This window comes from Berkeleyomyces rouxiae (genome assembly GCF_048999995.1).
Source record: "Berkeleyomyces rouxiae strain 22BRR77 chromosome Unknown BrBRR77_ptg000003l, whole genome shotgun sequence".
NCBI lineage: Eukaryota > Fungi > Ascomycota > Sordariomycetes > Microascales > Ceratocystidaceae > Berkeleyomyces > Berkeleyomyces rouxiae.
This window is the reverse complement of record NW_027396493.1, coordinates 1,664,620-1,692,034: the sequence shown is the minus strand read 5'-3', so window position 1 is coordinate 1,692,034 and position 27,415 is coordinate 1,664,620. Positions and strand designations below refer to the sequence as shown.

The 27,415-nt window shown below is 53.2% G+C and overlaps 8 protein-coding genes across 8 annotated transcripts; 2 read left to right on the top strand and 6 right to left on the bottom strand.

Moving 5' to 3' along the window:
• Positions 1-1,693: 1,693 nt before the first annotated feature.
• On the top strand, positions 1,694-3,284 carry BROUX77_003649 (uncharacterized protein; the record flags this gene model as incomplete). The annotated part of the gene is made up of 4 exons (XM_073748324.1): positions 1,694-1,950; positions 2,013-2,214; positions 2,273-2,488; positions 2,547-3,284. 4 exons carry the CDS (start codon positions 1,694-1,696, stop codon positions 3,282-3,284), a joined length of 1,413 nt encoding a protein of 470 aa, XP_073606074.1.
• A 4,392-nt stretch (positions 3,285-7,676) lies between these two features.
• On the bottom strand, positions 7,677-10,571 carry BROUX77_003648 (uncharacterized protein; the record flags this gene model as incomplete). Its single annotated transcript, XM_073748323.1, has 3 exons — positions 7,677-9,502; positions 9,644-9,915; positions 10,066-10,571. The coding sequence occupies 3 exons, from the start codon at positions 10,569-10,571 to the stop codon at positions 7,677-7,679; spliced, it is 2,604 nt and encodes an 867-aa protein (XP_073606073.1).
• A 233-nt stretch (positions 10,572-10,804) lies between these two features.
• BROUX77_003647 (uncharacterized protein) lies at positions 10,805-12,442 on the bottom strand (the record flags this gene model as incomplete). The annotated part of the gene is made up of 1 exon (XM_073748321.1): positions 10,805-12,442. One exon carries the CDS (start codon positions 12,440-12,442, stop codon positions 10,805-10,807), a length of 1,638 nt encoding a protein of 545 aa, XP_073606072.1.
• A 685-nt stretch (positions 12,443-13,127) lies between these two features.
• Positions 13,128-14,045, bottom strand: BROUX77_003646 (uncharacterized protein; the record flags this gene model as incomplete). Its single annotated transcript, XM_073748320.1, has 1 exon — positions 13,128-14,045. The coding sequence occupies one exon, from the start codon at positions 14,043-14,045 to the stop codon at positions 13,128-13,130; it is 918 nt and encodes a 305-aa protein (XP_073606071.1).
• A 319-nt stretch (positions 14,046-14,364) lies between these two features.
• Positions 14,365-15,887, bottom strand: BROUX77_003645 (uncharacterized protein; the record flags this gene model as incomplete). The annotated part of the gene is made up of 3 exons (XM_073748319.1): positions 14,365-14,440; positions 14,518-15,592; positions 15,662-15,887. 3 exons carry the CDS (start codon positions 15,885-15,887, stop codon positions 14,365-14,367), a joined length of 1,377 nt encoding a protein of 458 aa, XP_073606070.1.
• A 917-nt stretch (positions 15,888-16,804) lies between these two features.
• BROUX77_003644 (uncharacterized protein) lies at positions 16,805-18,349 on the bottom strand (the record flags this gene model as incomplete). The annotated part of the gene is made up of 1 exon (XM_073748318.1): positions 16,805-18,349. One exon carries the CDS (start codon positions 18,347-18,349, stop codon positions 16,805-16,807), a length of 1,545 nt encoding a protein of 514 aa, XP_073606069.1.
• A 2,352-nt stretch (positions 18,350-20,701) lies between these two features.
• BROUX77_003643 (uncharacterized protein) lies at positions 20,702-22,465 on the top strand (the record flags this gene model as incomplete). The annotated part of the gene is made up of 1 exon (XM_073748317.1): positions 20,702-22,465. The coding sequence occupies one exon, from the start codon at positions 20,702-20,704 to the stop codon at positions 22,463-22,465; it is 1,764 nt and encodes a 587-aa protein (XP_073606068.1).
• Positions 22,466-24,116: 1,651 nt separating this feature from the next.
• BROUX77_003642 (uncharacterized protein) lies at positions 24,117-26,430 on the bottom strand (the record flags this gene model as incomplete). Its single annotated transcript, XM_073748316.1, has 2 exons — positions 24,117-26,000; positions 26,077-26,430. 2 exons carry the CDS (start codon positions 26,428-26,430, stop codon positions 24,117-24,119), a joined length of 2,238 nt encoding a protein of 745 aa, XP_073606067.1.
• Between the last annotated feature and the right edge of the window lie 985 nt (positions 26,431-27,415).

Below are 27,415 nucleotides of genomic sequence, written 5' to 3'. Positions count from 1 at the left end.
GCACATTTGAAGCTAGCCTGCGTAGGTTTAGAGAGATGATAATGTAACCTAACTTCTATCCACACAGTGGCTCACTTTTTGATATGTTGTATTGGGCTAGCTTAGATCGGCCAAGGACAAAGTTTATTGAGACGAAACTGTCTTTGTGCTACATGCAGATCCAGATCTACATGGCCATCTCATCCCCATGAGTAGCTTCTCTCTTTTTTCTCTTTTTCTGACAACTTGAGTCGCCGCATGTGACCTTGATGTCTTGGATAAGCATACATATACGCATTTATGTATGTACATCTACCAGTGGTAAAGGCTTAGGGTTGGCCGATAATTCACGCGATGGCACTTGGAAGTCAAGCTGACGTGAAGTGGCATTGAAGGCGGCACAGGCTGTAACCCTCAGCACATGTGATATATGTGCTTGTACACACAGGTTTAGGCCTAAAGCTGGCGGCTAACTAATCCCTTCTCCCCATGCCTTGGTGTCCTTGGCTCGATATGAACAGACAATGGGAATGGTCTCAGAAGCTAAATAAGTGGCTTAGAATCCAGAGCTAACCGGCAACAATCGCCCCCACAATCTCAACCATCCAACAACCTAGCCATGACGTCAACCGAACTTGCTATGATATCAAGAACTCGTATATTTAACTACATGAAGCTTAAAACTAAAACTTCTGTAGCCGACAGATCATCCGGGACGCGGGTTTCCTCGTTAGTAAAAGAATCTTCGTTTTGCAAAAGTAGAGCCATACGCGTTCCTTCCGTATCTGATCACCGTGTTTGCACCCACGGCACCTTGTTGGGCTCTTTCCTATTTGAACGAGCTTGATGCCTGAGGACGGAGCTCTAGATACTTTAAAACCAGAACTACAAGAACTTTTTTTTCTTGCAAACTATCTGACTTGTTATTCAAGCTGATCATGCCTTATAGGCGTAGTATGACTCCAATTGCGGCTTCAGCCTCACCAATCAATACCACGCCATTCTTATATGCAGCAGCTTACTTATCTCACAGCTTCACTAGACGTTCTCCAAGAAGGTAGAAATCAACGACGACGCAGATAGCCTTCGTTACACCATCGCCTTGAAATAAAGCCATCGCCATTCAGCCATTTTTGCTGCTCGCCGCGATCCAGCTCATCGTGACAGAGCTCACGGTTTCCATCACCCCAAAGTCGCTTACGACGTCCCGCAGTGTGAGTGATCACCCTGATCAACCTGATTTGTTGAAGACCTCCCAATCGGCCTACCCCAACCTGTACGTCAGCATTGATATCGCTGTTTTCATCCCCACCACTTGCATGGCTTGCTCCGTTTGGGCTTCACAAGCCCTGGCAATCAGTCCACCAACGAGACCCTTGTGTCACCATGCGAATATGAGAGGACCTTGTTCTACTGGAGATTGTACCAAGCCTTCTAAAGCATTATTTCACTCTTCGCTGCTGCAAACATGATCACTCTCGAAAGTCCTCTTCTAGACTTAATCTCAAATATTTGCTTGCAATGAAGTAAACTAACAATAGTCTAGCTCAAAAACTTTGGTCTTTGTTTGCCACCATCACACACAACAAGCGCTATCAGTGCATTGCTGTATTGACTCTGCCTACACCGCGCTTCAAGCTACTTTAGGTCTCGGTAACCTCAGAATTTGTTTCTCTTCTGCCCCAATTAAGCAACGCAAATCTGAAGTAGAGTTATGGCTTTAACCCACGAACAGCTGAGAACCATCAGCTCTATCGAAAGAGCCGGTTCCGTGCTTTCTATGCTCGGCATATTTCTGATTGTGATATCGTATTGCAGTTTCAACCGCCTTCATACTATTCCCAATCTCTTCATATTGTATGCTTCTCTAGCAAATGCAGGTGCTAGTATTGCTTGCGCTATAGGATATGACGGGCTAAGATCCGGTGTGAATTCATCACTTTGTCAGGCACAAGCCTTCCTCCTTGAGATGTAAGTTTATGCACGCTTTTCAACTCTATTTGAGGCGATTTTTTTTATTCTGACATACCTAGGTGTATGCAATCGGATGCCTATTGGTCTTTGGCCATGGCCATCAATGTGTTCCTCGTCTTTTTCTTTGGGGCATGCCCATCTTCCTTCAAACATTATTTGTGGCTGTACTGCATAATATGTTACGGACTTCCAGCCATCCCTGCGATTACCCTACTTTTTGTTAAATCAAAGGAACGAGGCAAAGTATACGGCGATGCGACAGTATGTGAAAGCGAGCTTCCAAGACCCTTTGTGTTATGTACTAACCATGGACCTGTAGTTATGGTGCTGGATCGGCTCCAATTGGGCACCTCTCCGCCTGTGGACTTATTATATTCCTATTTGGATTTGCATCATCATGTCTCTTCTCATTTATTTTGTCATCGGATATCGTGTTTTCAAACAACGAAACCAACTTCGGAATGTCGTCTTCAGTCATACTGATAGAGACTACCGACAACAATCATTCTCGGATACCCACGATTGTTCTGAAAAGGTACGCAAAATATGTTGTAGACCAAATCTTTTACCACAACCTTCTGACACTTTCAAAGGGAATTTTACGCCCTGTATTGACTGTGACAACCGAGGTCGAAGTCACGAGTAGCCCCAATCTTGATGCTGTTATACCAGAATCTTCAAGTTCCCAAGTGCGATCCTCCGCCAATTTTCCGCCTCGCCCGCCATCACAACCTTCCCCTGTTGAATCTGGAGCATGCGAGGAATGGAGTCCACCTGAAAAATGCTTAGAACCTCAGCCGATGCCCTGCATACAAGCACATCTAGAGACAACATGCACTTCAACCTCTGCTGGGAGGGCTTTCAAGGAGTCCCAAGCCAAACTTTCCTTGTGTGGCCAATGTCGAGAAAAGCTTCGTCGCATAGATCCTGTTAAACTGGCCTACCTGCGAACCAGTTTTGTCTTCGCCATCTCGGTTTTAGTGACGTGGACGCCTAGCTCGATCAATAGAATACACAATCTCATACATCCAGACTCGGTAGACTTTGGCCTCAGCGTTGCGAGTGCTGTAGTTCTCCCGCTTCAGGGTCTCTGGAATGCCATTATTTTCTTTACAACAAGCTGGAAAGCCTTTCGAGAAGAGATCCTGCACCGCTGGAGGTCTCGCCAAGCCTCTGAAGACATGACTCATCTGAATCAGCGACTAGATGAAAGCAGTCGCTCCCGTACCAGATCTTTGCCCATCCGCAGTGGTAGTGGACTCTGGTCTGATGAAGCTGATGAAGATGGTGAGCTAGCCTCGAGAGGTCCATTTACAGTTGCAACGTTGTAGGTAGCACAAGCACAACTAGCTGCGGAAACCCAACATATGACGAACCCTATTTAAGAAAAAACAAGCCCGGCAAAAAATGATTGATTCTTTATTTACCTGTCTACTCGCGAGGGATTCGCGGCATACGACAGGGGACCATTGCTGGTACCAGAAATACATACAGCTGTTTAAAAACCAGCACCCGAATCCGCCTATAGATAGTTGCACTGGCGAAGTATCTCGGCAAAAAAAAAATGCGACCAGAGATTTCATTCTAGCACGTTTCGCGATGATTGATGTGAGGTAACGAACTAGACGAAGCAAAAAGTGATATTGGCCAATTGGCAAAAGGAAACACCACACATGTGAGATGTGGTGATGTATCGTGTTGACAAGACTGGGACTCGAACCCAGGCGGATTTCTCCATCAGGAAACTTGCGTTAAGGAACGACCTTAACCTGACGCCATAACCAACTCGGCCATCTTGCCATTGGATGTTGAGAGCGAGCCGGATATACGGGCATATACGGCGGTAACGGAGTGCGCTGGAAGTTGTTCGGAAGATGACATCATCAGAGTGCTTCCAACCCATTGTGGACTTTGGCTGCACTGAAACGATGGCGCAAGCGGGAGTTCCAAGCAGCGACAGATCGATGGTGGAAAAGCACCGGGCGAAATCTGGAAGCACCGGTGGCATGGAAGGCTACAGCCGGAAAGCACAACCGAGTCAGCGTCGGCAGAGTCCTCGCGGCTAGGTCGGGGCACGGAGACTTAGACAAGTACCACGTCCTCTTCGAGCACGACACGCCGTTGGGGTGCGAGAGATGCGGGGCCGAGAAAGACGGCCCACATGTTTGGACATGCAAAGGCCTACAGAAAAGATACAGCAGGTCATGGGTAGAGCGTCTATTGAAGACGGCACGAGGGGCAAAGACGTTGGCCGAGAGAGTCGACAAACTGGCACAGAGGGGCCCCGGGCGGCAACGCCTCATCAACCAAGCATAGGCCGGCAGAAAGACCGAGCAATTTTCTACTTTTTTTCCTTTGTCTAGTTCTTTGTATTTCGTTATTTGTTTTACTGGGACCTTTGGGGTGACGTTAGGGTCGCTCTGGAGGCTGCGAGCCTCCGTGTTCCAGCTGTTTGTTCTCTTCGTTCAGGTGCAGACCTGCTCTTTTCATAGTTATACTCTTTTCACAGGTGGACTAGCCGCCTGTGACGCCCATTCGACCAGTGAACCCTGGCACACGGCGTAAAAATAAACAACAACAACAACAATCGGAGTGCTTCCGTCCAGAACATGCCGTCGTCTTGCTGCGAAGTAACAGTAGGTAGACGTTAAAAATGCAAACAAACAAGCCGGAAGCTTTTCCATCACACAGGTGTATCTCGTAGGAATGCCCTCTCTTCCCACAGCTTCTTAGACCAGTCTTCCGGCCATGGCTTGATCTTGGCCTTTATCTAAGGTCAGTTTCTTTTTTTTTTTTTTTTTTTTTTTTTTTTCATTTCATTTATTTTACATCAATCGGAGTGTTCGTCAAACACTCATAAGATGATATCCAAGGTCAGTAGCCGTGAGATGAGCCTATAGGCCTTTGGCTCTCGACAGTCTCTCTGTCGTTTCGGGACCAGACACATGCTAGTCTTCTTCAAAGGAGTGGTGTGTACTCCGCGGGTCAGGGTCACTTGATCCAGGTGGACATTTTGTGTGTTTTATCAGATATTCCGCGTTTCGCTGATGCCTCTGATGTCCTCCGCGCATCAAGTAATGCTCCTTCGATTTGCGAGCCCCTTTGAGTAGCTTATTCTCTGCCAGATTCCTCCGGCCGGCAAGTCTAGACGCCTATACCATCTGCCTCAGCCCCGCACTACTCGCAGGCCAGCGAGGTGACGTGATGGAAACGAGTGTAGCCCTTGCCCAAGTCTCCATGTCCCGGTGAAAGTCGGCGTAATCGTTGTTGTCTGTTTTAATGCCGTGTGCCAGGCTTTACAGAACTTGAAGCAGCTTTTGTTTGCTTGTTTATATTCTTTAACGTCTACCTATTATTACTTCGCAGCAAGACGACGGCATGTTCTGAACGGAAGCACTCCGATGATGTCATCTTCCTTTTCATTTCATTTCATTTCATCTATTTTACATCATTCGGAGTGTTCGTCAAACACTCATAAGATGACCAGGCAGGTCCTGGCAACCTGGCAGCGGCATAACCGGCTGCCGGGATCCTCCGATTCGGACTGCCTTGGTGACCGTAGTCTCCCAGCTCCGAAGAAACTGTAGACGCTGACTCGGGATTTCCCTGTGGTGATAAGCACCCCCTGGCGCGGGATACATCAGGGGGGATACATGAAGACTGTGATAATGAAAAAAAAAAAAAAAAAAGAATCAGAAAACAGAACAAGAAAAAGAAGCAAGTAATGCACGAAAGAAAGCACCCAAAAATAAAACAGAAATACAAAATCACACCACGCCAAACGCCATCGCAGCTGGCCATTCCTCTCTCACCCTCTTCAACTTCTTGAGGAGCTGCTTGCATCCTTTGACTGTAGGGAGAAGCTTTTTAACGAGTCTCTCCGTCAGCCGTAGCCTCTGTGGGATCGAGTCACACGTCCAGGGGTGCCATGGGGTCTTCTCCTGTCCACATCTCGGACAATCGTGAGCGGCCCCGGTGTGCTCGAACCTCTGGTGGTACGTGGCAAAGTCGCCGTGTCCAGAAATTGCTGCCATCAATGTGCCAATATCGAGTCGGTCGTGTTCCCTGTAGTCCTTGAACTTCCAAGGTTCGACGGGCTCTGGCTTGTCTATATGGGAAGGCCCGTTCTGCGCCCCCCACCACGTCTTGAACTCTGTGGCGGCCTGCTCTCGGCACCACCGTTTTGCCCTGGAGAGCGACATCTCGCGTCCGCCGACTTCAGTCCCAGCAACCCCTCTGGCTAACCGGTCGGCTCTTTCATTGCCGGGGATGTTCTTGTGGCCCGGTACCCATCTGACTCTTGCCTTTGGCGCAAAGAGCCCGCCCTGTCTCAGCTTCCAGCTTGCCAGGAGTCGTCTCGTCTCGTCGATGACTGTTTGGGATGTCCCCAGGTCACCCTCTTCTGCATTCAGACGGTTCACAATGCCCCTGTTATCAAGACATAGGTAAAGGTCGCCGGTCGTCTCTTGCGGTAGCTCGTGGGCCGCTTGCACGGCGTGTAGGGCTGCGATTGCCTCAGCGTCAGCCACTTCTTGCCAGATGCCCAATGGTTTGCTACCTTCGGCGCAGGTCGTATTGTCTACCACCAGGGTCCACCCGGCCCCTGCGCCGCCGTCTTTGACTTTCGCCCCGTCTGAGTATGCCCACACCGTATCAGGCCACGCCATGCGCAGGTCTTCTAGATGTCTGGCTACCTCCTCATCTTTGTCGCCCTTTATCTCGATGGGGTCGTCTGGTCTCTCCTTTGCAGATCTCACCCCGCCAGGGCTAGGTATCGTCTTGGGCAGGAGCCTACCGGTTCGTTTCTTGACTTGACTATATTTATCGTCTACCAAAATCACTAAGATCACACGACGCCGGATTGGTTACCGGACGGAAGTTTAAAGTCCTCCGCTCGACACGCCCATCGTTTCTGTGTGTTCGGGATGGCGCACCATCCCCAAGCCCCGAAGAACCAGTGGTCCACACTCCGCTATGAGCAAAAGAAAACAAGTAAAAAAAAAAAAAAAAAAAAAAGGGAATAGCAAAGAAAATGAAAGAACACAAAACACGCAGAAACACAGCAAAAAACAAAACCACTCTCATCACCTCCCCCCGCTCCCCCTCGCTCGTTCATCCTCTGAAATTGTTGCGCCCGTTGATGGGGTCGCCTCTCTCGGTGCGTGCGCTCTGTAATGGCGCCACTTCACCTCCAATCTCTTTGCAAGATACTTGCATGAGCTGTTTTTGCGGAGTAGCTTTTTGACAAAGTTCTTCCGCAGTCGTCGCTTGTTGCTCACACAGGACCAAGGGTGGAAGGGTTCCTTTGGCTGCTGGCAAAGCGGGCAGTTCTTCTCGGCCTCTGTGTGGTCGAACCGGTCATGATACTCCGCGAAGTCGCCATGGCCCGCTCGGGCAGTCAGGATGCGAGCGATGGTGGATCTGTGTTGGCCCTTAAGCCAGTCAACCTTGTAAGCGTTTGTCGACTCGAAGCGAGCCCCAATGTGGCTTCTAGGCTCGCAACTCTCGGTCCACGCCTTGAACTCGGCGTTCAGCTGCAACTTCTTCCATCTGCGTGCTGACGCAAGGGACATGCCTCCAGGCCTGACAAGCAGGACCTCGCTCTCACATCCTCTCTTTGCCAGCCCGTCGACGAGCTCGTTTCCGGGGACGTTGGTGTGGCCCGGGACCCATCTAACAGCGCCAACCGCTGCATCCAGTGACAAGTGCTCGGTGCCTCCCTTCTAGTCGTGAAGCAACCGGCGGATCTCATCAACCTCTCCTTGGGATGTGCCATTCTTTTTGGATCTGCAGGCGATGCGTTGCGCTACGCCCAGGTTATCGAGGCACAGGTACAGGCTACCCGCCTCCGGAGGAGCATTTTCGACAGCTGCTCGGACCGCGTTGGCGGCAGCGACAGCCTCGGCATCCGCAACTTCTCGCAGGGTACCACAGGACCCAAACCCTTCGCAAAGCTTGGTGCCTCCGCAGAAGATCGCCCAGCCTGCTCCTGTTCTGCCGTTCTCGTCGCGCGAGCCATCTGAGTAGGCCCATACAGTGTTTGGGTTTGACTCGGCGACTTCTCTTTGGTGCTGCTCAGCAGCCTCCTCTTTGTCCAGCTGCGGGGGCAGGGGCTCCGGTGGGCCCTTCTCTTCTGGAAGAAGTTTCTCGGACTCGTGTATAGGGTTCGGAAGCATCTTCTTGTACTCGTCTATGTGACCACCTAGCTCTGTGATGTACAAAAGGTGGTAGTTGTCTACCGTAGACGCGCGGATGGCAGCAGCCCTCTCATAGTCTCTGAGCAGCATCTCCATGGTCGGCACCGCGGAAAAGATGTGCAGTAGCTTGATGGGCGTCGTGCAATGGACTGGCAGGGCAGCTCTAAGGACAGCTCTCAGTGCCAGTTCCAATCTCTGAGTCCCTCTGGTTTTATGCATGAAGGGAGACCACGTGGATGACGCATATGTCAGTTGCGGGAGCACACAGCTCCTCACCACATGTAGCAGGCTCTTCACCGGGGTGCCATGGTACACTCCAGCAAGTGCGCGAAGGGCGTTGGTAGTTCTCTTGGCCTTGGCCGTGACCTGTTTCGCGTGCTCCGCGAAGTTGAAAGCAGAGTCCCACCACACGCCAAGCCATCTCAAGGACTTTGACGGCTTCAGGATGTTGCCATTCGGAAGCTCGACGGTGTTCTTGGCCGAGCAGCCACCAGGCCGGCAGTGTAGCAGTCCTGTCTTGTCCCAGTCTAGCTCGAGTTCGTTTTCTCTGCACCACCTATCGACCTTGGACAGAAGTTCGGTGATAGAGAGATTGTTTGTCTTTGCATTTCTTGACGATACCGCGAGCAGGCCGTCATCTGCGTATCCAAGTCCCATGCACGTGCTGTGCAAGTCCGCCATATATAGCATGTAGAGGATGGGGGACACCGGGGAGCCTTGAGGCAGACTGCCTCCTACTTTCCCAGTGACCGCTTCCCCTCCTTCTATGGACAGGGAGACCTCTCGCCCGGTCAGGAAAGATTCGACCCACCTGATCAGCTTCGTTGGCCAACCTTGCTGCCTGAGCCGGCGGACCATTTGTCTTCGCTTCACGGCGTCAAACGCACCCTTGATGTCGTATGTGGCGAAAGTGGTTGTCTCTTTGTACCTTGACCTCCCTTTTATCTTGTCCGCCAGAGCTAGTGTCAGGTCCGCAGCCGCGCGCCGTGGCACTGCGCTAGCGTAGGCGCGGGGGATGATCTTGAGTTCAACTGCTTGGACCGCCAGGCGACGTGCCACCAGTCTTTCCAGACCCTTTCCCAACGTCGAGAGTGAGATGACCCTGTAGCTTCTTGGGAGCGATTTATCTCGCCCTGGTTTCGGGATGACTACCAGAACGGCTGTCTTGAAGGATTTCGGATGCCAACCAACCTCCAGACAGTCTCGGAACAGTGCCGTCAAGTGTGGACCCAGAACTTTCCATGCGGTCTTCCAGGCGCTGTTAGGGATGCCGTCTGTACCTGGCGCTGTGTTGCCCGGTCGGAAGAGCGCGGTGCGGACTTCCTCTTCGGTCACTTCACCAAGTTCTCGTGCTGCCCTATCTCGTCAGTTGCTCAAGTTTTCGGTTGCTTCTTCTTCTAACTCTTCGGCTTGTGTATGAGTGTCTAGGAGGAGCAGCGCCTTTTCGGTTGTCGTGAACGCCGTTCTGCTCCCTGAAGCCAGAGGAGGCATACTGTACGTGGCCGCAGCCCGCGTCCATCTCAGTGCCTTGAAGACGTCACCCGGTTCCTGGATGGCCTCAATGTTCCACTTCCACATTTCCTTCTTGGCCTTGCGCACTTCTGCGTGGAAAATCTTACGCTTGGCCTTGTACAGCTCGAACACATCGTTTCCCCGGTGTGCCAGCCACGCAACTTTCGCTCGGCGTAACTCTCGGACTGCAGAGTCACAGTCACTGTTCCACCATCGTTTTCCAGTCCCCTTGCCAACAGTCTTGGGGGTGGACCTATCCAGAGCCCGGGTCATAGCTTCTCCGATCCTCCTGGCTCCTAGGTCGATCTCCTCTGGAGTTGTCATTTGATGTATTGAGAGGCCAGCGGCTTCTTCTGCGCACAGCTTCAGAAACCTTTCTTTGTCCATCTAGTCCATCTTGTACCTTGCCGTGCGGCCAGATCTTTGAGCGGGGGCTCCAGTGACCGTCGTGATCAACACCTCATGGTCGCTCCCGCAGTCGAGATCACTGCGTACTTCCGTGGTGCAGAGGTGTCCTGTGTTGAGCTCCACCGTGGCGAATGACAAATCTATCACCGAGGGGGATGCTGGGTTGGCATGACAGGTTGCGATGTCCGGGACGTTCAAGAGGACGGCCCCCGACTCCTCAACCCAATCTACCAGTTTGTCACTGTCGGAGGACTCGTTGGATTTACTATCCCACATGGGTGAGTGTGTGTTCCAGTCTCCGCACAGTATTGCTTTCTGCCCCCGCACGATTTCCTGTGTTTTAGCGGCGGCTATCCAGCGTTGATCGTCTCCCGGGTTTGGGTTGTATATGTTGGCAATCATGGTCCCTTGGCTCAGGCGCACAATCACCATGTCACGATGTCCCATGTTGTCGGCTGTCGTGACTTGCTCTGAGACTAGGTCCTTTCGGACGTACGTCATCGTTCTTGGACGCTCTACCCACTTCGCGCATGGTGCATAGGTGCGGTAGTATCCAACGTAAACCGTCTTCGCTTCTGCTAAATCTCTCCCAATGTATGGTTCTTGGACGCAAACTATGTCCGCTTTTACTGCTATTGCCGTCTGAATGGCGGCAATGTGGTTGTTGTAACCACGATGAGCATTGAACTGAAATATTTTCAGCCCGTTGATTCCTTGTGTGTTTGTACTATACATTAGTTATCACTGGGCTTGGGTCGATTGGCGGTCCGCTTTCTAGTGCGGATTGGCTTGGGGGCACTACTGGGCTCTCTTGAGGCGCGCGTCCTTGGCGTGTCCTGCTCCGAACCCTGTGTCTCCACGTCTGGGGCCTCCGGGGCTGGGAGGTGGGGCTGGGCGGCCGGAGGCTCCTGGGAAGTCAGGTCCTCTACCGCCACGCTAGTCTCCTGTCTCGCGGCTGGTGGGTCTGTTAAGGTTTCTGGCTCTGTGATTCCCTGAGATCTGGGGATTTTCCCGCACTTTTCATTGCGGACTCCCACGTACTTCTCCTGCTGCGCTGTGCGGGTTTCTCGCTTCTCCTGCGCGCTAAGGTTTCTGTTTCGGAGAGGGCATTCCGGGTCGTCTGCCGGGTGTGGGCCTCGGCAAATTATGCACTTAGACACGCATTCGTGTGGCACGGTGCAGCAAGTGGGGTGTTCATCGCTTGCGTGTTCGCTAGAGCCGCAGTGTCTGCACAGCTGGGCTCTCGCGCAGAGCTTCTCATTGTGCCAAGCATAGCACTTGGTGCACTGCTTGTGCGCCTTGGGCCTCTCTAGCAGAAGGCGGGTGAGAATAAGTCTGGATCCCATCCTAATTTGTCTAGGGACCTTTGTACCCTCGGCTGGGATTTTGACCACGAAGGTCGCTTCGTTGCCCTTGTAGCTTGGGCTGACGTGTTCGGGGGTGGCTTTGGTGGCCGCCTCGAAGCACTCCGCAATCATGTCGGGTGTGACTTCAGCGCTACCAGCACTGCCCAGGCTGATGTATCTGTTTACAGGCCCAACTATGTAGGCGTCACACACAGACGCCTTGTCGATAGTAGTGCCGGGACCGAACCATTCCTTGATGGCTTCTGACTGCTCCAGGAGTGCAGTGCGGCCCTCCGCGTTGCGCGGCTTTAGGGCAAAGCCAGTCCTAACGTGATAGGCGCCAAGTAGCGCCCCTTTGATGCTGTCACTCAGTGCGCGCAGCTGGTTCGTTACAATGAAGCTGTCTGCTTCACGTTTGTCGGATCCGCTGTCCAAGCGGACGAAGATTCGGTCATCCTGGCGCGCTTCCGGCTTGGAGACGCGTTTCTCAGGGCTGGGGGTTTCGGAGTTTTTGGCGGCAGCTCTCTTTCTCTTCTTCTGTCTCTTGCTAGAGACGGCCTCCCACTCACCCGACTGCTTGGGCTCGTTGGAGGTTTGGCCACCTTGCTGGGCAGCCTTCGTAGTAGCGGGTTGGGCTACTGCGTTGCCGGCAACTCCTGCATACGTTGCCTTCGGTTCGGGCGCCTCTTGGCGCGTCGGGGGGGCCAGCTGGTCGGCCGGCTTCGTCTTCTGAGCCTGGGTAGATCCGGCCTTCGTCTTGTTGGTGTCATTTGTCGTCTCAGTCCGGGTGGCAGTGGCGTCAGCGGGGGGCGACCCGTTGAGAAGGGTGACCATGAGTGTGGCGGTCATGGTCTCGATGGTGTTCAGTGTTGTGTCGATCGCGGACGCGTTCAGTTCGTCCTTGTACTCCGCGCATTTGGCTTCGAATGCCTCTAGCAGCGGGAGTATAAGATCCTCGACGACTTTTCGTCGACTTTCAAGCATACGGCTTTGCTTCTCGAAAGCCTGCCTCTGTTGGCTAGACATCTTCGCGCTGATGTCGCCGTCGTTGGTGTCTTCGTTTGTGTGGTGTGTTCGAGGGTTGCTTAGGGTTACCTCCTTTTCCTGGAGTTGTAGGAGGGAAGTTTTTTTGGATGCATCGTCCGAACAACTTCCGGCGATTTGATTTGATTTGATTTTATTCTTTTACGTCTACCTACTGTTATTTCGCAGCAATACGACGGCATATTCCGGACGGAAGCAGTCGGATGATGTCATCTTCCAAACTACTCCCGGGCGGTCAGCGATTGCAGGTGCGCATAGACTTCAAGCATCTCCTGTGACTTTTTAGGGTCCGGCATTGAAGCCAGGAGGACTCTCTGTCCAGCGCAGCCCGGGGGCGAACCTGCGGGGTTCCAGGGTTGGTTACCTGGTGTTTTTGGTTTGCAACAAACCGCGTGTAGTCTAGTCTAAAAGGCCACCGGCTCTCGGCACGGGGGTTTGTCCCCGGCGGATTACGCGTGGTTTTGTCCTCTTGCGGGCATGGCCGTTGCTGCATTTTTTTGAGAGTTTTCCCTCCTCTGTAGTTGGTGGACGGGAAAAGGACCCCCCAAAACCTCCTCATGGAATCCTTCTCGACATCTCCTTCCGATCCTACTACCTCGTCTCCTCCCAATCTAACCTTCCTCTCCCATCTCTCTTCCACTCTCATCTCTCCTTCAAAATCCCACCTTCATGTCTCGGTGCTGGCAGTGGGTAGTGGCTGGGTAGTCTCGGGGCGCTCGGGCTGTTGTCTTTCTTCAAGGAACTTGAGATTGCGGCGTAAAACGCTGGCAACGTGACTTGTTGCTTTTGTTGTTTTCAGAAGCTTGTCAGCAAATCTCTGGCTCCACGGCCTCGGCAGTGCCCTGCATGTCCACCAGTGTCCTCGTTCCTTTGGCTGGTTGCAAGCTCGGCACCCGCGTGGACAGTTGTGTTCCCATCGGTCATGGTACTCGTCAAAGTCACCATCTCCGGTTCTGGCGGCCAGGATGTGGCCTAGCTCAATCCTGGTGAGGCCGTCGTAGCGGGAGACACGGAAGGGGGGTTCGGCGGGGACACCAGTTCCCAGTGGGCGGTATCCTTTTTGCTTCTGCCACCATTCCCCGTATTCGAGACTTAGACGGTCTCGCCTCCATCTCCGTGCTCCGGCCAGGCTGACGCGGGGTTCCGTTGTCGTCTGTTGGCACCCCAGTTTTGCTTGCGCGTCTGCCAGTTCGTTGCCTTCCAAGCCCATGTGGCCTGGGACCCACAGCACATGGACTCTCCTCCCAGGACTCTCGCTCGCCCAGCGGCGAAGGGTTGTCTTTGTCTCATCAATAACGTCCTGAGATGTGCTGTTTCTGGTGGATGGGTTGCGGAGGCGGTTCACTATTCCTTGGTTGTCCAGACAAAGCCAGATTTCCTCGGTACCTTCGCGCGCCGTGGCCCGCCTCGCTGCTTCGAGAGCGCCAATCGCCTCAGCGTCGGCCACTTCCATCCATTTTCCCAGAGCTACGTGCCCTTCCTCTAGCGTAGCCCCATCTTCCGTAATCACCCAACCCGCGCCCGCGTTTCCATTCTCGTGCTTCGATCCGTCGGAGTAGGCAATGATCGTTCCCGGGGTGGCCATCTCAACTTCCGCTCTGTGTGCCTCTGCCTCTTTTTCCTTGTCTAGCCACGTTCGAGACGGCATGTCTGGCCCAGCTGCGTTTGGCCTGAGCCTGGTGTGCTTCTCCATTTCGGCAGGTAGCAGTTTTCGCAGCCTCACCACCACTGGATTGTACTGCGGCCCTCGAAGTAGATGCTTGTCGTCGAGTCTGTGCCATCGTACCGCCTCTCGTCTCTTTTCATCTTCCAGGAGGAGCTCGAAAGGTGGAAAGCTTGCCGCATGGTGTATGCATTCTCTTGGCGTGGTGCGATACATAGGGAGAGCCGCCCGTAAGCATTTTCTAAGGGCAACATTTATCTTGTCTGAGGCCGTTTTTGTCGTTTCCGTCCCAGTCCAAGAGCTGGCCGCAAAGAGTGCTTTGCTCAGAGCGCACGCGCGTACCGCATGGAGCATGCTTTCCGTATCTGCTCCCTTATAGCAACCGGCCAGATACCTCAGGCCGTTCGCCACTCGGTTGATACCCGCGGTCACGTGCGCGATGTGCTTGTCGAAGAGAAGTTTGGCGTCTAGATGCAGCCCCAGCCATCGCATCGAGGCATTAGCCGGGGTGGGTTCAATCGTGCCTAGACCCTCCACTGTGACGGACGGATTTCCTGCGACCTTTCTTCTGCCCTTGACGTGCAGCAGTGTTGACTTTCCGGGGTCGATCTCCAGTCCATTGTTGGCCGTCCACCTCAACACTTCCCTCATGAGAATTTGGATGACTTCGCAGTTCTTGCTAAAAGCAGGACCACTAACCACCAGAGACCCATCGTCTGCGTATCCGAGAAGTGCGGGGTTTCTCTTGTACAATGGGGCCATGAAGAGCATGTACAGCACTGGCGAGACCGGCGAGCCTTGCGGGAGGGAACCTCCTACAAGGGTTGTGGTGACGCCTCCTTCGGTGCGCATGCTTGCAGCCCTATCTTCCATGAAGCTTCTGACCCATCGGCATAGCTTCGTTGGCCAGCGGTTCTCAATCAGGCGGTGCTCCATTCTCGCTGGGTCAACTGCATCAAAAGCTCCCTTGATGTCGAATGTGAAAATTGAGGTGACCTTTTTCCAATCCTGGGCGTCCTCGATTCTTCCACGGAGCTCAATGAGCATGTCGGTAACGGCCCTTTTTGGCACGGCGCAGATGTAGTTTCTCGGGATGGTTTCTCTCTCTATCGACTCTTCCGCGAGCCGCCTAGCCACTGCTCTCTCGAGGCCTTTGCCCAGAGTGGGGAGAAGTGAGATTAGGCGATACGAGCGTGGTGCTTGGCGTGGGCGTCCTGGCTTCGGTATTGCCACGAGGTCGGCTTTCTTGAATGTGCTCGGGTGGTGTCCGCTGTCTAGGCATAGGTTATATAGTCCCGTTATCAGATTACCTAGAGGTTTCCACGCCCTTTTCCATACCTCGTTGGGGATGCGGTCCGCTCCCGGCGCAGTGTTCGCAGGTTTCCAGATGGCAGCCTTCACCTCGTCCGAAGACAGAGGGGGCCACTCAATTGCGTCGGGGTTGGGCTCCTGAAACCGCCATTCTGAGCCTGTGTGTGGCTTAGTATGGGTTTCCAGAAGGAGAGCCACGGATTCTGCTGTGCAGGTCGTCTTCGTACCGTCTGGTCTCTGCAACAGTGGAATACGTCTGTCGGTCTTGTCGTTGGCCCATTTGATCGCGCGGAATACATCTCTCGTTTCGTTGAATCCGTTGATGATCTTACTCATGAGGGCCCTCTTGGCCTGGACGACCGCCCATTGCATTGCCTTTTGCTCCTTGACGTATGCCGCTCGCAATGTGAGGTCTCCCAGTCTTTCTCGAGTTTTGTCGCGTGCCTCCCTCATCCTGGCGTTGCACCGTTTGCAATTTTCGTTCCACCATGGTTTGAGGTCGGTGTTGGGTGGTGTTTTCGGTGTCGACACATCCAGTGCCCTTCCCACTGCTGCGACTAGTCTCCCGGCAAGATCGTCCGCTCTGTCTGCTCCGCTTCCGCTACCGGTGAGCAGCCACTCCAGGCCGCTGTTCTCTCTTGCGCACTCCGCCACGAAACGTTCTATATCCATCTTCCCTAGTCTCCACCTTGCCTCTGGTCGTTTTCGAGACGCTCTCGCTTCTATCTCTAGCTCGAGTATCTCGTGGTCGCTTGTGCTTCCGGGAACAACTTTCATGCGGGTCTCCCATTTCACTACCGCCGCGTGCGGCACCACGACCAGATCTATCACCCTCCCGGCTCTGTGCGTTGGTTCGTCTCTCTGGTTCAGCACAGTCAGCCCTTGGTCAGTCAGCCAATTTTCCAGGGTCATCCCGTCGTTGTTTTCTTTGTCGTTGGCGTCCCATGTACCGTGGTGGGCGTTGAAGTCTCCCAATGCAACCCATGCGTGTTCTTTTTCTGTACACATCAGTTCTTGCAATCCCTCACCGGCTCGCAAGCACCTCTCCGGCGCATTGTACACTCCCAAAAGCCGAAGCACGCCCTTTGTCGTCTTGATGCGGATTGGACACAGGTCCGGGTGGGCCTGATTTGTTTCAAGTGTCTCGATGTCTTTCCGCACGTAGGCGATGCTCCGTGGTCGATCCAACCATCCTTCTCTCGGGCTATGCAGAGTGAATTCTGGGTGGAACTTCGTTTTGTCCTTACGCGGTCCAATCCAGGGCTCCTGCACAAACACGACGTCTACCCGTTGCCTGACGGCTTCGCGTAGAGTCAGTTCATGGTTAGGTCCCCCTCTTCCCACGTTGACGCTCCATACTGTTAGGTGTCCTAACATTCATCTCGCTGGGAGCGTTCTCGGATGACCTCGGGCCGCGGAGTCGGCTGCTCCGCCGGGGAAAGTCTCTTTCTCTTACGAGCCTGGTTGTCGTCCTGGGGGTTGGCTGGCGTGTTTTCCGTTGGCTTTGGGGTCGTGCGATTCGGGCGAGTGCCTCGCTTGCAAGCGGGGTCCCCTGCCGAATGGTCCGGAGCCTTGCACACGATGCATGCGGCGCGGGATCCAGCGTGTTGCCCCTCTCTGTGGTCTGCGCTCCCGCACAGGCGGCACCGTGGCTTTTCTTTGCACCCCGCTGTCGGGTGTGTCGCCCAGCAGGTACGGCACAGCGGCAGTGAGGGGGTCCGGCACTTCTTGACCGTGGCCGGGTTTGAGCTCCCCTCGAATTTCACACTGTTGGGGAGGGTCTGGCCCTCGGGTAGGTCCACTGCAATACGGAGTGTGGCGTCCATGTACTTCTCGGTTTCAAATTGCCACTTGATGGATTTCACTTCTCCACCGGTTTGCTCCGTTATCTGTCCGATGAACCATTCTTCGTTCTTCTTAGTCACCGGTCCGTTCTCGCCTACGACATAAAAGTCTGATAGGCCAGTGATGCGTGCATGCGTCCATCTTTTGTCAATTTCGCACGCTTTCGCCCCACACGCTTCCTTGACGCAGTTCAGCTTCTCGGCTGACACCGCACCCTTGGTCGTGTAGAACGCCCAGCCCGAGTTCACCTTCTTGATCTGGATCTCGGCGGGCTTGCCGCCAAGGACCTTGGCGATCTCGTTGCTGGCGTCCGCTTCATTTGCGGCCGCTGGTCCTCGGACAAAAACTCGCACTTTTTTCTCTTCCTCTGTTGTCGTTGTCTTTGTCTTGGGCTTGGGGGCAGTCTTTTTTTTCAGGGTGACTGCTTGTCCCTTGCCACCGTCGGCCTCTGCCGCGGTGCTTGCGTAGCTCCTGTTGTTGTTGTTGTTGTTCGTGTAACCCGGTGTGGGCTTCGGGGCTTTGGCAGACCCTTGCTTGTCGTTCTTAGGGTTGCCTGAAGGGGCAGGGGTAGTGCCACCTTGGAGCTTCTGGAGCATAGCTCTGAACTCCTGGGACACGTGTCCTGCCAGCTTCCTCACGTTCGCGTCGCCTTTAGCCATGGCGACGGCTTCGTTGCACATTTCGGGGATCTTTTCTGCGAGCCAGAGGTACGCCTCAGCGCGCAGTTCTATCTTCTTCATCTCTCCTGCGATGTGCTTTCTGGCCATGGCGAGATTGCGGTCTTTCTCGGTGGCCGCCCCACGCTTCTCGTTCTCCTTGGGGGTGTTGGACGGTGTCGAGCCCTCATTCTTCTCGATTTGTTCGTCGGGCTTGTCGACAATCATCAGCTCCATTGACGAGCTGGTCGGAGTCTCTTGCTGGGCGTCGTCGGTCTCGGTTTCTGGCTGGACGTCGTTCGTGTTGACCATCTCAATGTCGACCTCCGTGTGCGCGTCCGTTGCGCTGATCGTGGGCTGGTCTTTCGCGGGTCGCGCCACCTGGGCGCTTCCTGGTGCATCGTCGCACTCCATTTCTGGATAAGGGGATTGTTCTCGATTGATTCTTGTAAGTCTGTGGTCGTTTCGCTGATTGACTGTTACCAGTATGGTGGTTCTCGCGAAAGTTGTTGTTGAGGGGTCGTTGAACAACTTCCGGCGCACTCCGTTACTGCCGTATATGCCTGTATATCCGGCTCGCTCTCAACATCCAATGGCAAGATGGCCGAGTTGGTTATGGCGTCAGGTTAAGGTCGTTCCTTAACGCAAGTTTCCTGATGGAGAAATCCGCCTGGGTTCGAGTCCCAGTCTTGTCAACACGATACATCACCACACCTCACATGTGTGGTGTTTCCTTTTGCCAATTGGCCAATATCACTTTTTGCTTCGTCTAGCTCGTTACCTCACATCAATCATCGCGAAACGTGCTAGAATGGAATCTCTGGACGCCTTTTTCTTTTCGGAGCCGGGCGGTTATTTTTCGGGCGGGCTGCGGTTCACAGTCGACGGGCGAGTGAAGCCAGATTTCTCGACCATGCCTTGGAATTCAACGGATCAAAACCATGATTGGGCCGAGACGCACTTCTCGTGGCCCAAGAGCGCCAGGGTAACAACTTCCGCCTAATCGATCCAGATAACCTCTTGACGTCGGCGAGCTTGAGAAGTATTGAGGGCCCGGGACTTACCACATCAGAGCAACATGTCGCGCAACGCTCACCAATTCATCCTTTGTCAACAAGCCGGACCTATCCTCATAGATCGGTGATTTCTTCACACCGGAAGACACTCAGGGCAGACTAGAGAATTGTATACCATGGCTCACGGATTCTGAACCACCGCGGCTATTGAGGTAACGGTGGAATGGATTCTCAGCAGTTCAACCCACAATCACATTAAATATAGTCAAATACAAAGTTTTGACGGACAAAGAACCATTTTCAGCAAAAAGCCGAGTTCATGTGATACAGGATAATCATGAGTGGTTTAGATGACAGCACTAGAGTATGTTTTGTAAGATGACGATATATGAAGACTTGGTAAAATCCCTTGTTGCCTTTCTCGCTCTTCTTTATCTTATCCTCCCCCCTCTGCATAAAATTCTCATTCGTCTCACTCTTCACAAACCTGATTTTGATTTGATTGTCTTTATTTTACCTGTCTACTCGCGAGGTATTCTCGACATACGACAGGGGACTAAAACTAATACCAAGAAATAACAAACCTGTCTTCATCCTTCACCTAGGTTTTGTCAATCTTTGTCTTTCCAAAAGTGCACTCAACCGTGCTTGAGTTCCCCAAAAATAGGACTACAGGCCAATAGGATAGCCAGCATATGACAGTGATAAAGAGAAGCATATTAGGGAGCATTAGGGTTAGTACGTCACATGTTTGTGTGCATGGGGGCAAAAAAAACAGAACGTGCTTCCACGCGGATTCGAACCGCGGATCTTCGCATAACCGTAGCCGAATGACTACAAGTGCGACGCGTTACCCCTGCGCCATAGAAGCCCAGATTGTTGGTGCTGTGATTGACGAGCTAGAAAGCTAGCTATAAATAGGAGGTACCAAGTGTCAGATTAGTAAGCACAGATCTGACCACAAAACTGAACAAAAGATGGACCAGTTGAATAAAGGACGGTGTTGAGAATTGTATCCATGTACAAGAAGCCACCGGCTTCTCTACAAGACGGATATTGGCATAAGGTGGGCAGGCGAAAGCCGCCGCGCCCAACCTCAAGCTTGGCAGCATCCAACGACTCCTCGGAACTCCAGAAGGCGCCATCCGCTTCGCCAAATACCTCGCAGCATCCAACTTTCTTACAGAGTGCCTGTACACCACCACCCCAAAGCTCCATTGCCTGTGGCTGAACCGGTTGAAAGACCTTAGCTACTAAACTAGTAGCGTCGTAGCCTACCCATGTATAGCTATACCCACGCGCCCAGCGGAATGCGGGCGCCAGCCATAGATCTCCCATACAGTCCGCATGTCCCCACCAGGATGAGGGTGTGACTTACGTGACACCGACACCAAGCCCTGTGCTATAGGGTTGCTCTGCACGTGACAACACCCTGCGTGACTTTAAAAAGTAATAAAACAAAAAAAAAAAAAAAAAAAAAAAACATGTCCATGACATCGAAAGAAATTGGGCGGAGAGCAAGGTGAGTACCTTATTGACCATGGACGTTAAAGGTGCTTTCGACGCAGTCCTCCCCGGTCGGCTCCAATGTCGGCTCCGCGAACAAGGCTGGCCCTCATACTTGACAAGCTGGGTGGGTTCCTTTATCTCCGACAGAAAATGCCGGCTACGGATGGGCTCGATCCGATCGACAGGGAAAAACATATCGTGCGGTGTTCCACAAGGCTCTCCGGTATCCCCCATTCTGTTCATGCTGTTCCTTCAGCCTCTGATCAGCACCAAACACCGATTCAGCTACGCAGACGACGTGGCTATTCTCGCCAGCGGCCGGTCGCCCCTGGAGTCTGTAGCCTCGGCTCAGTCTGCTGCTGAGAAAATGCGAAAATGGGCTCATGAGAACGGAGTAGAGTTCGCACCAAACAAGACTGAGGTGCTCCACTTCACACGATCCCGCCTCCACCCCCACCCTCCGGTAACTATTGGTGGAACCACAACTGCCCCGAAGAGCTCTATGAGATGGCTCGGCTTCTGGCTCGACTCTAAGCTGTCGTTCAACAAGCACGTAGAGACATGGTCCACCAAGGGGCGCAAAGCAGCCAACTTTCTGAGATCCATCTCGAACACGCAGAGCGGAGTCCCTCCTGCCATGGCCCGACTTGCGGTCATTGCTTGCGTGATCCCTACCGCAATGTATGGCGCAGAAACGTACTGGCCAGGCCTCCACCGGACGAGCTCCAGAGGCAATCAGGTCTCCACTCGGGCTAAACACCTCGCAAACAGAATAGAGGGCACGCTCCGGGTCGCGATGAGAGCGGTGCTGCCAGTATGGAAGACTACGCCCTCCTCAGCCCTTCATCGTGAGGCCGCAATCGCCCCCGCCTTACTCCTCCTGGAGAACAAACGACAAAGGTTAGCCGCTAGGTGGACAAGCCTGGACCCTGCTCACCCGCTGGTATCTCGAGCCAACGCCAGCCCTGAAACTAGACTCGGCCGAACTCTTTCCCTGATCGAGCACAAACCGCCAAGACCCAAACTGATGCCCCCGCCCAAGACGGCACAACCGACCAAAAAGACCAAGGAAGGCTACGACTTCTCCCCGCTCCGGAAAGCCGCCGACACCCGTGACATCTTGGTGTACTCAGATGGCTCCAAGCTTGAGGATGGCCGCACTGGCTGGGGATTTGTCATCTTCCAAGGTGGCCATCTGCTCGGAAGCGGTCGCGGCTCCCTTGGGACGAACCACGAGGTCTATGACGCTGAGATAGCCGGTGCACTGTTCGGCTTGAGGATGGCCCTCCAGACCCCATGCACCTACTTAGCCGACAACATCCTAGTAGTCCTAGACAACCAGGCCGCTCATGACTGCCTCCTCCCCGGGGCCACACCGACAGACACCAGCCAAGACCGCATCCTTGAGTTCCACTCACTTGCTGGCACTTGGCCCAACCGACACCGCTACCCTCGAGTGCAAGTGGGGCAAGTCCTCCCGTTCTGGGTCCCTGGACACAAGGGCATTCCCGGCAACGAAATGGCTGACACTCTGGCAAAGGAAGGCGCGTCTCTGACTCCACCACCCAACCTCACCCCCTCTATCGCCCACGTTCACCGTGTGGCACGCGAAAGGCTACGCGTTGCGTATGCAGAATGGTGGGCTACCTCAGCCCCCACGTCATACAAGGACCTCGGGCTCACGGCGACACTGAAGGCCCCCTTCGAGCTGACAATCCCTAGAAAGACTCTTGGTTGGCTACTCGCTGCTCGTTCCCACCACGGGGACTTCGAAGAATACCACGAGCGCATGAACCACGCCAACTTTAAAGCCACATGCTCATGCGGGAAACGAAAAGATCCCCTCCACCTCTTCTTCTGTTGGAAAGGCAAACGTCTGTCGAAGGTCTTCACCAGGAGGCCCATACACATGACAATCGACGACACTCTGACCACGAAACAAGGTGCACGCGACTTCCGCAGGTTTGTTGAAGAAACAAAATTCTTCGTAGATATATGCCCGTAGCCTGTAGCTTGTAGCCATGTTTTGGTGGACGGTAGGAGAGAAAGCTCAGCCAGGATAGCGCTGCTTGAGTCCCCTCCCGCTCCCCAGTTCCGACCGGTTTTTCCCCTTCTTCCGGGGTTCTTGTACCACATAACTTTTCCTTTGTTTTCCGGACCTTCACCTTGGAGGGATTTTCGAGGACCCTAGGGTGCCTCGACGTCTAACGATCCAATAGGGTCGGGTCCACGTGACCCACAGACAGACGTAAAACGCAATAATAATAATAATAATAAAAAAAAAAACATGGCATAAGGTGGGCCCGTGGCACCTTGAACACGACCTGATGAAGATGACATCCCTAACATCGCCTGGAAAATCACACGGAAAGCTCTAGATCTGGAAAGACTGCCGGGACGTTGCCTGGCAGTCCAAGCAGTTGAGCTAAAGATCATTCCCCGTACCTGCACCCGACCAGTACCACGACGAGCCGGTGCGGGCCTGAACTCTCCCTAACGGACAAGATTAAAGGGCAGTTGAAACCCAAAGAGACAACCACTTGGAAGAGTGCTTCCGACTCCGGACGCAACCCACTACCTTGTGTGCAAGGCGACTTGCACGAACTTGAACTCTCGTGCAGTCTCCCCTTGACGATGAAGGCGGAAAAGAAGATGACGAAGAAATTCCTGGTATTGTAAAAGCTTGGGTATGGGGGAAGGCGCCATGGCAAGTGCTCCACTATCACCAAGCCGCATCGCCGGCTGCCCAGCAGGTTCAACCAGCAACATTTGGGGTGGACCAATGGAATGTCACGGGCTGCCCAAGAAACCCCCGTCGAGCTCAAGTAGCTCTGAGTATGATCAGAATTATCTGGAAATGGCCAGTTTCCACAGTCGAAATAAAGTTTAAGATGCTTACCATATGCCACCTGTGCTCGTCTTGTGGATGTTCTATGATGGAATGTCAGCTCTCTAAACTTCAACAGCGTTATATCAAGAGACCAAAAGAACAAGATTAATCCCACCACTAGCAGCGCTGCTCCTCCACTGTCGTTTGGGATTATCCTCCAAATTGGGCACTTGGAAATGTACCAACCGAGGCTTCTGCTTTGGTTTCTCCTGCAGGCACTTGGTGAGAAGTTGACTTTCCTGCTTGATGTTACTCGGCTACAGGGGCCTTGTAACACAAGACGACTCCACCAAATAGTTGACAGAGACTTCTTTTTTTTAACTTGTCCTAGGTAAGCCCGTGAGACCATGATCGCAGGTTACGAGAGCCACGGGCTTCCACCTACCGAATGTCGTTTGCATAGATCATACAGAATTTCTTTTGGCAAGATATCACTTGACACCGAGAGTTTGCTACTATAGATATTCACGACACATGCAACAATCCAGCGTTGGCGTGTTGAAGAATCGATCTTTAGCAGACTGTATCAATCTAGAGTCGGGAGCAATATCATCTGGAATTACATGTCTAGCATACAGTTACCAGCACACAAGTCCACACAAGGTTATTGATGCAAACAACAAAGAATGACCATGTGCCTCATGCTTTTCATTACATTGTGCTATGCAGTTGAAAAATATTCTTAATCTATATCCAACGAATCATCCATTGTAAGGAACAAAAACCCAAAATCAAAATTTTACACCCGGCCACGCCAGTTTTCGCTCTAAATGGCCAGAGGCTTAAAGGCCTTTTTGCCCTTCTTCTTCTTTCCATTGGCCGGCTCTTCCTCGACGACAGGCGTCGTGTTACCCGATTCCTGTGGAGACGACGACGACCCCCCGTTCCACGAGAAGCCCGTGTCGCGCGTAGCGCCAAAGTCCCTGCGGACAACACCACGACCGTAGCCCAGCATCCTAGTCTGGACCTTGGGCGCCGCAGGCAGCGCAGGGAAGGCGTCTTCGCCGGCCGCAGTTCTGGCAACAGGGCGCGTGGCGACGGGGCGCGGTGCAGGTCGTGAGGAGGATGCGGCGCTGCTGTTGTTTTTGCTGCTGCTGGAGGGCAGCGCAGGGAAGGCAGCGGCGGACGGCGCGCTGGACAACGAGGGAGAGACCCAGGTGGATGCCCCGGAGTTTTGGACGGGAGCTGGGCCGCCAAGACGCGTGCTATTCTTGAGCTTCATTAGACGGTTAGAAGTTTGGGCCGAGGTGCCCCGCGAAGAGCCGGGGGTGGCGTTGACGACACCAGCCCATCCGCTGGAGCTCGTGGTCGCTCCATGCATACCGGCGAGGCCGGGCAGCGACGGGTAGTCCTCATTGACAGAGCGCCAAGCTTGCAGGGCGCTACGGAGGCTCTGGGAGCGTTCGGGATCTTCATACAGCTCGGCGAGTTCTCGTACGAGGGTGCTGATAGCATTCGGGGAAGAGTTGGAGCACAGAGTGAAGAGTGACTCGATAAAGTCGTGGGCTCCCAGCTTATGATTCTTGTAGGACGAAACATTTTCACGGAAGGTCTGCAGCTTGTGTTGGTCGTTGGCCATCATCCCGCTGGCACGCTCAATGACCGTCTGATGTTGGGACAGTCTGAGACGTTGTTCGGGGTTCATGGAAGAAATGTCAACATTGCGAACAGATTCAAGAGGGGCAGACGATGAAGCAGAGGCGGAGGCGGAGGTAGAGGCGGAGGCGGAGGCTGCAGGGGCACGGCGTGAAGACGAAGATGCTGTCGGTTGAGTTGACGATGGACGCGAAGCTTCGTTATTGCGCAGAGCAAGCTGTCTATGGTAGGCCATTTCATCACGTCGCATATGATGCGTAGGCGCAACGACCGGCACTTCCGCATTTGGATCGCGTCCATGGCCCCCTCGACCCCCACGACGATTTCTCCCGCCTTGGTTCTCGGTCTGATACGATTGTCGGTAGTCAAAGTTGGACATGTCTACCACGCGGGCGTCTCTTCTGACGTCCTTGGATAGGGAATTTCCATGCTCCTCGAGCTGGTGAGCTTTCAAATCAACCTCGGACTCAAAAACCACAAACTTTTTGTCCAGGCAGTTTCTATCGAGGCAGAGATAGTGGTCTCGCATAAAGTGCTTTTCTAGAGACTCGTAGTTTTCAAAGTAGTGTGGCTGTCGGGAGTTCTGGCGATCACAGATGAAGCAGCGCTCGTGCTTGTTGCGGCAGTGCTCAAACAGCTTATCATCGTCGTAGAACCGCTCGTTACAGAAACCGCAGATGGGGTGGCCCTTGAAGCCTGACTGGTCAGCTGCGCCAGGCTTATCATCGCCCTTCCGCATGTGGGTTTCAAGCTCTCTGTGCTCGTAAAGAACATGCTCGTGTGTAAAAACCTTTTTGTTGCGTGTGCAGAGGTCGCACATCTTTTTCGAATGGGTGCTTTTAACATGGCGGTGGAGGTCTGGCAAGCCGAGTCCTGCAAAGTCGCATTCCGAGTCCGGGCAGTTATACCGAAGAAGAAGGACGGTATCCCCCACGATATCTTCGTTTGCGTATTTGATTCCAATGTTTGTATCAGTCGAAGAGATCTCACTGTCGGCGTAATCCTGGTACTTTTTCTCAGCATCGTTTGTGAAGATGACGTAGTCGGACGGTGTCTGTGGAAATTAGCAGCTGCTGTGACAAACAGATTTGCACATCCGCAAAGGACATGGAAATAACAAGGCTACTCACCCGGCAATGGGCACAGTCTTTTGTCTTGTAAAGGGCGCGCATACGAAGACTGCAGATGTGGCAGGTAGTATGGTTGCAGGGTGCAATGGAGTAATGTTGGACGGGGTTGGCGCAGATGAAGCAGACCTCCTCGGATGTGTCCGATGCCGCATCATCGTCGGCAGGCTTGGTGGCCGGTAGCTTCTGAACCGCTTTGGAGCTCAGGCCGGACGAATTGCCGTTTGACTTTGCGTTGGACTGCTCCTTGGCTTTGGCCTGGCCGCCCCGACCCCGACGACCGCCACGGTTTCCGCTGCGACCGCCACGATTGCCTTCACCCTTGGGGTGGGAGCTGTTCTGAGAGTCACCAGTCATGTGGGCGGATGCTGTATCGAAGGATTGAAGAATAAGACTCAATGTTGGGTTGAGGGACTTGGAAGAGAGCCCCGGAGTTGACGGCAGGTGGCGGGGAGGAGGGGGATGCTTCAAGGTTAAGTATACTTGTGCAAAAAGGCTGACAAAACAAAAGGCTCAGAGGCAAAGGCGCTGACCAAGAGGGAGAAGACTGGATGATTAAACGGAGGCCAAATCTTAGAAGATGCAGGATAGATCGAGAAGTAGGATACAATACAAGTGGTCGAAGACAAGGGCTTAAACCAGATTATCACAGGGCAGCTTTTTACGTCCAGCTACAAATAAATAAGTTGCACTGATGATTTTCGATGTGCTCATAATAGTGGAGCACCCAGAACCGGGACTGGTGTTAAACAGGCACAATGGGTATTACCGAAGATTAGCCGGCGTCGCATCATGATGATATTGGGCAGCGTTTGTGAAACTGGAATTTGCAGTGCCAGTAAAAGAACTGACGTTTGATGTTGGAACGTTCGGCCAACTCGATAGAGGGTCTATGGGCCGACTTTGGGCCTCGGTGCAAACGACGTCCAGGGCTCAATGTACATTGGGAAAGCCTGCCAAGGCGTGCTTCTAGCTCCCCTTTTTGTCTGGCTTGGCTGCGTTGAAGTTCTGGGCCACGGACGAGTTTGGACATGACATCAGATGGCATCACAGTCAGTTGGAGCAGGGGTCTCAAGCCACCCCTATGAACTGCATACTTTGTTTGATCTCGTCAACTCTTTGGGCAACAGAGTCTATTAGATGTTTGTATGCTTGGCCTGTAAAATTTCGACATGTATCTTGTAGTTATAACTAGTTATTCTTGTCTGTTCAACTTGAACATGGAACAGTCTAGAATGATCGGGTTTGACAAGCCGTGGTCTTGGCTATTTTGGGATGGGATCTGCAGAATCAACCCCAAACCTGCGCTGCCGCCTCGCCTTGTGTATAAAATCATTTGCCA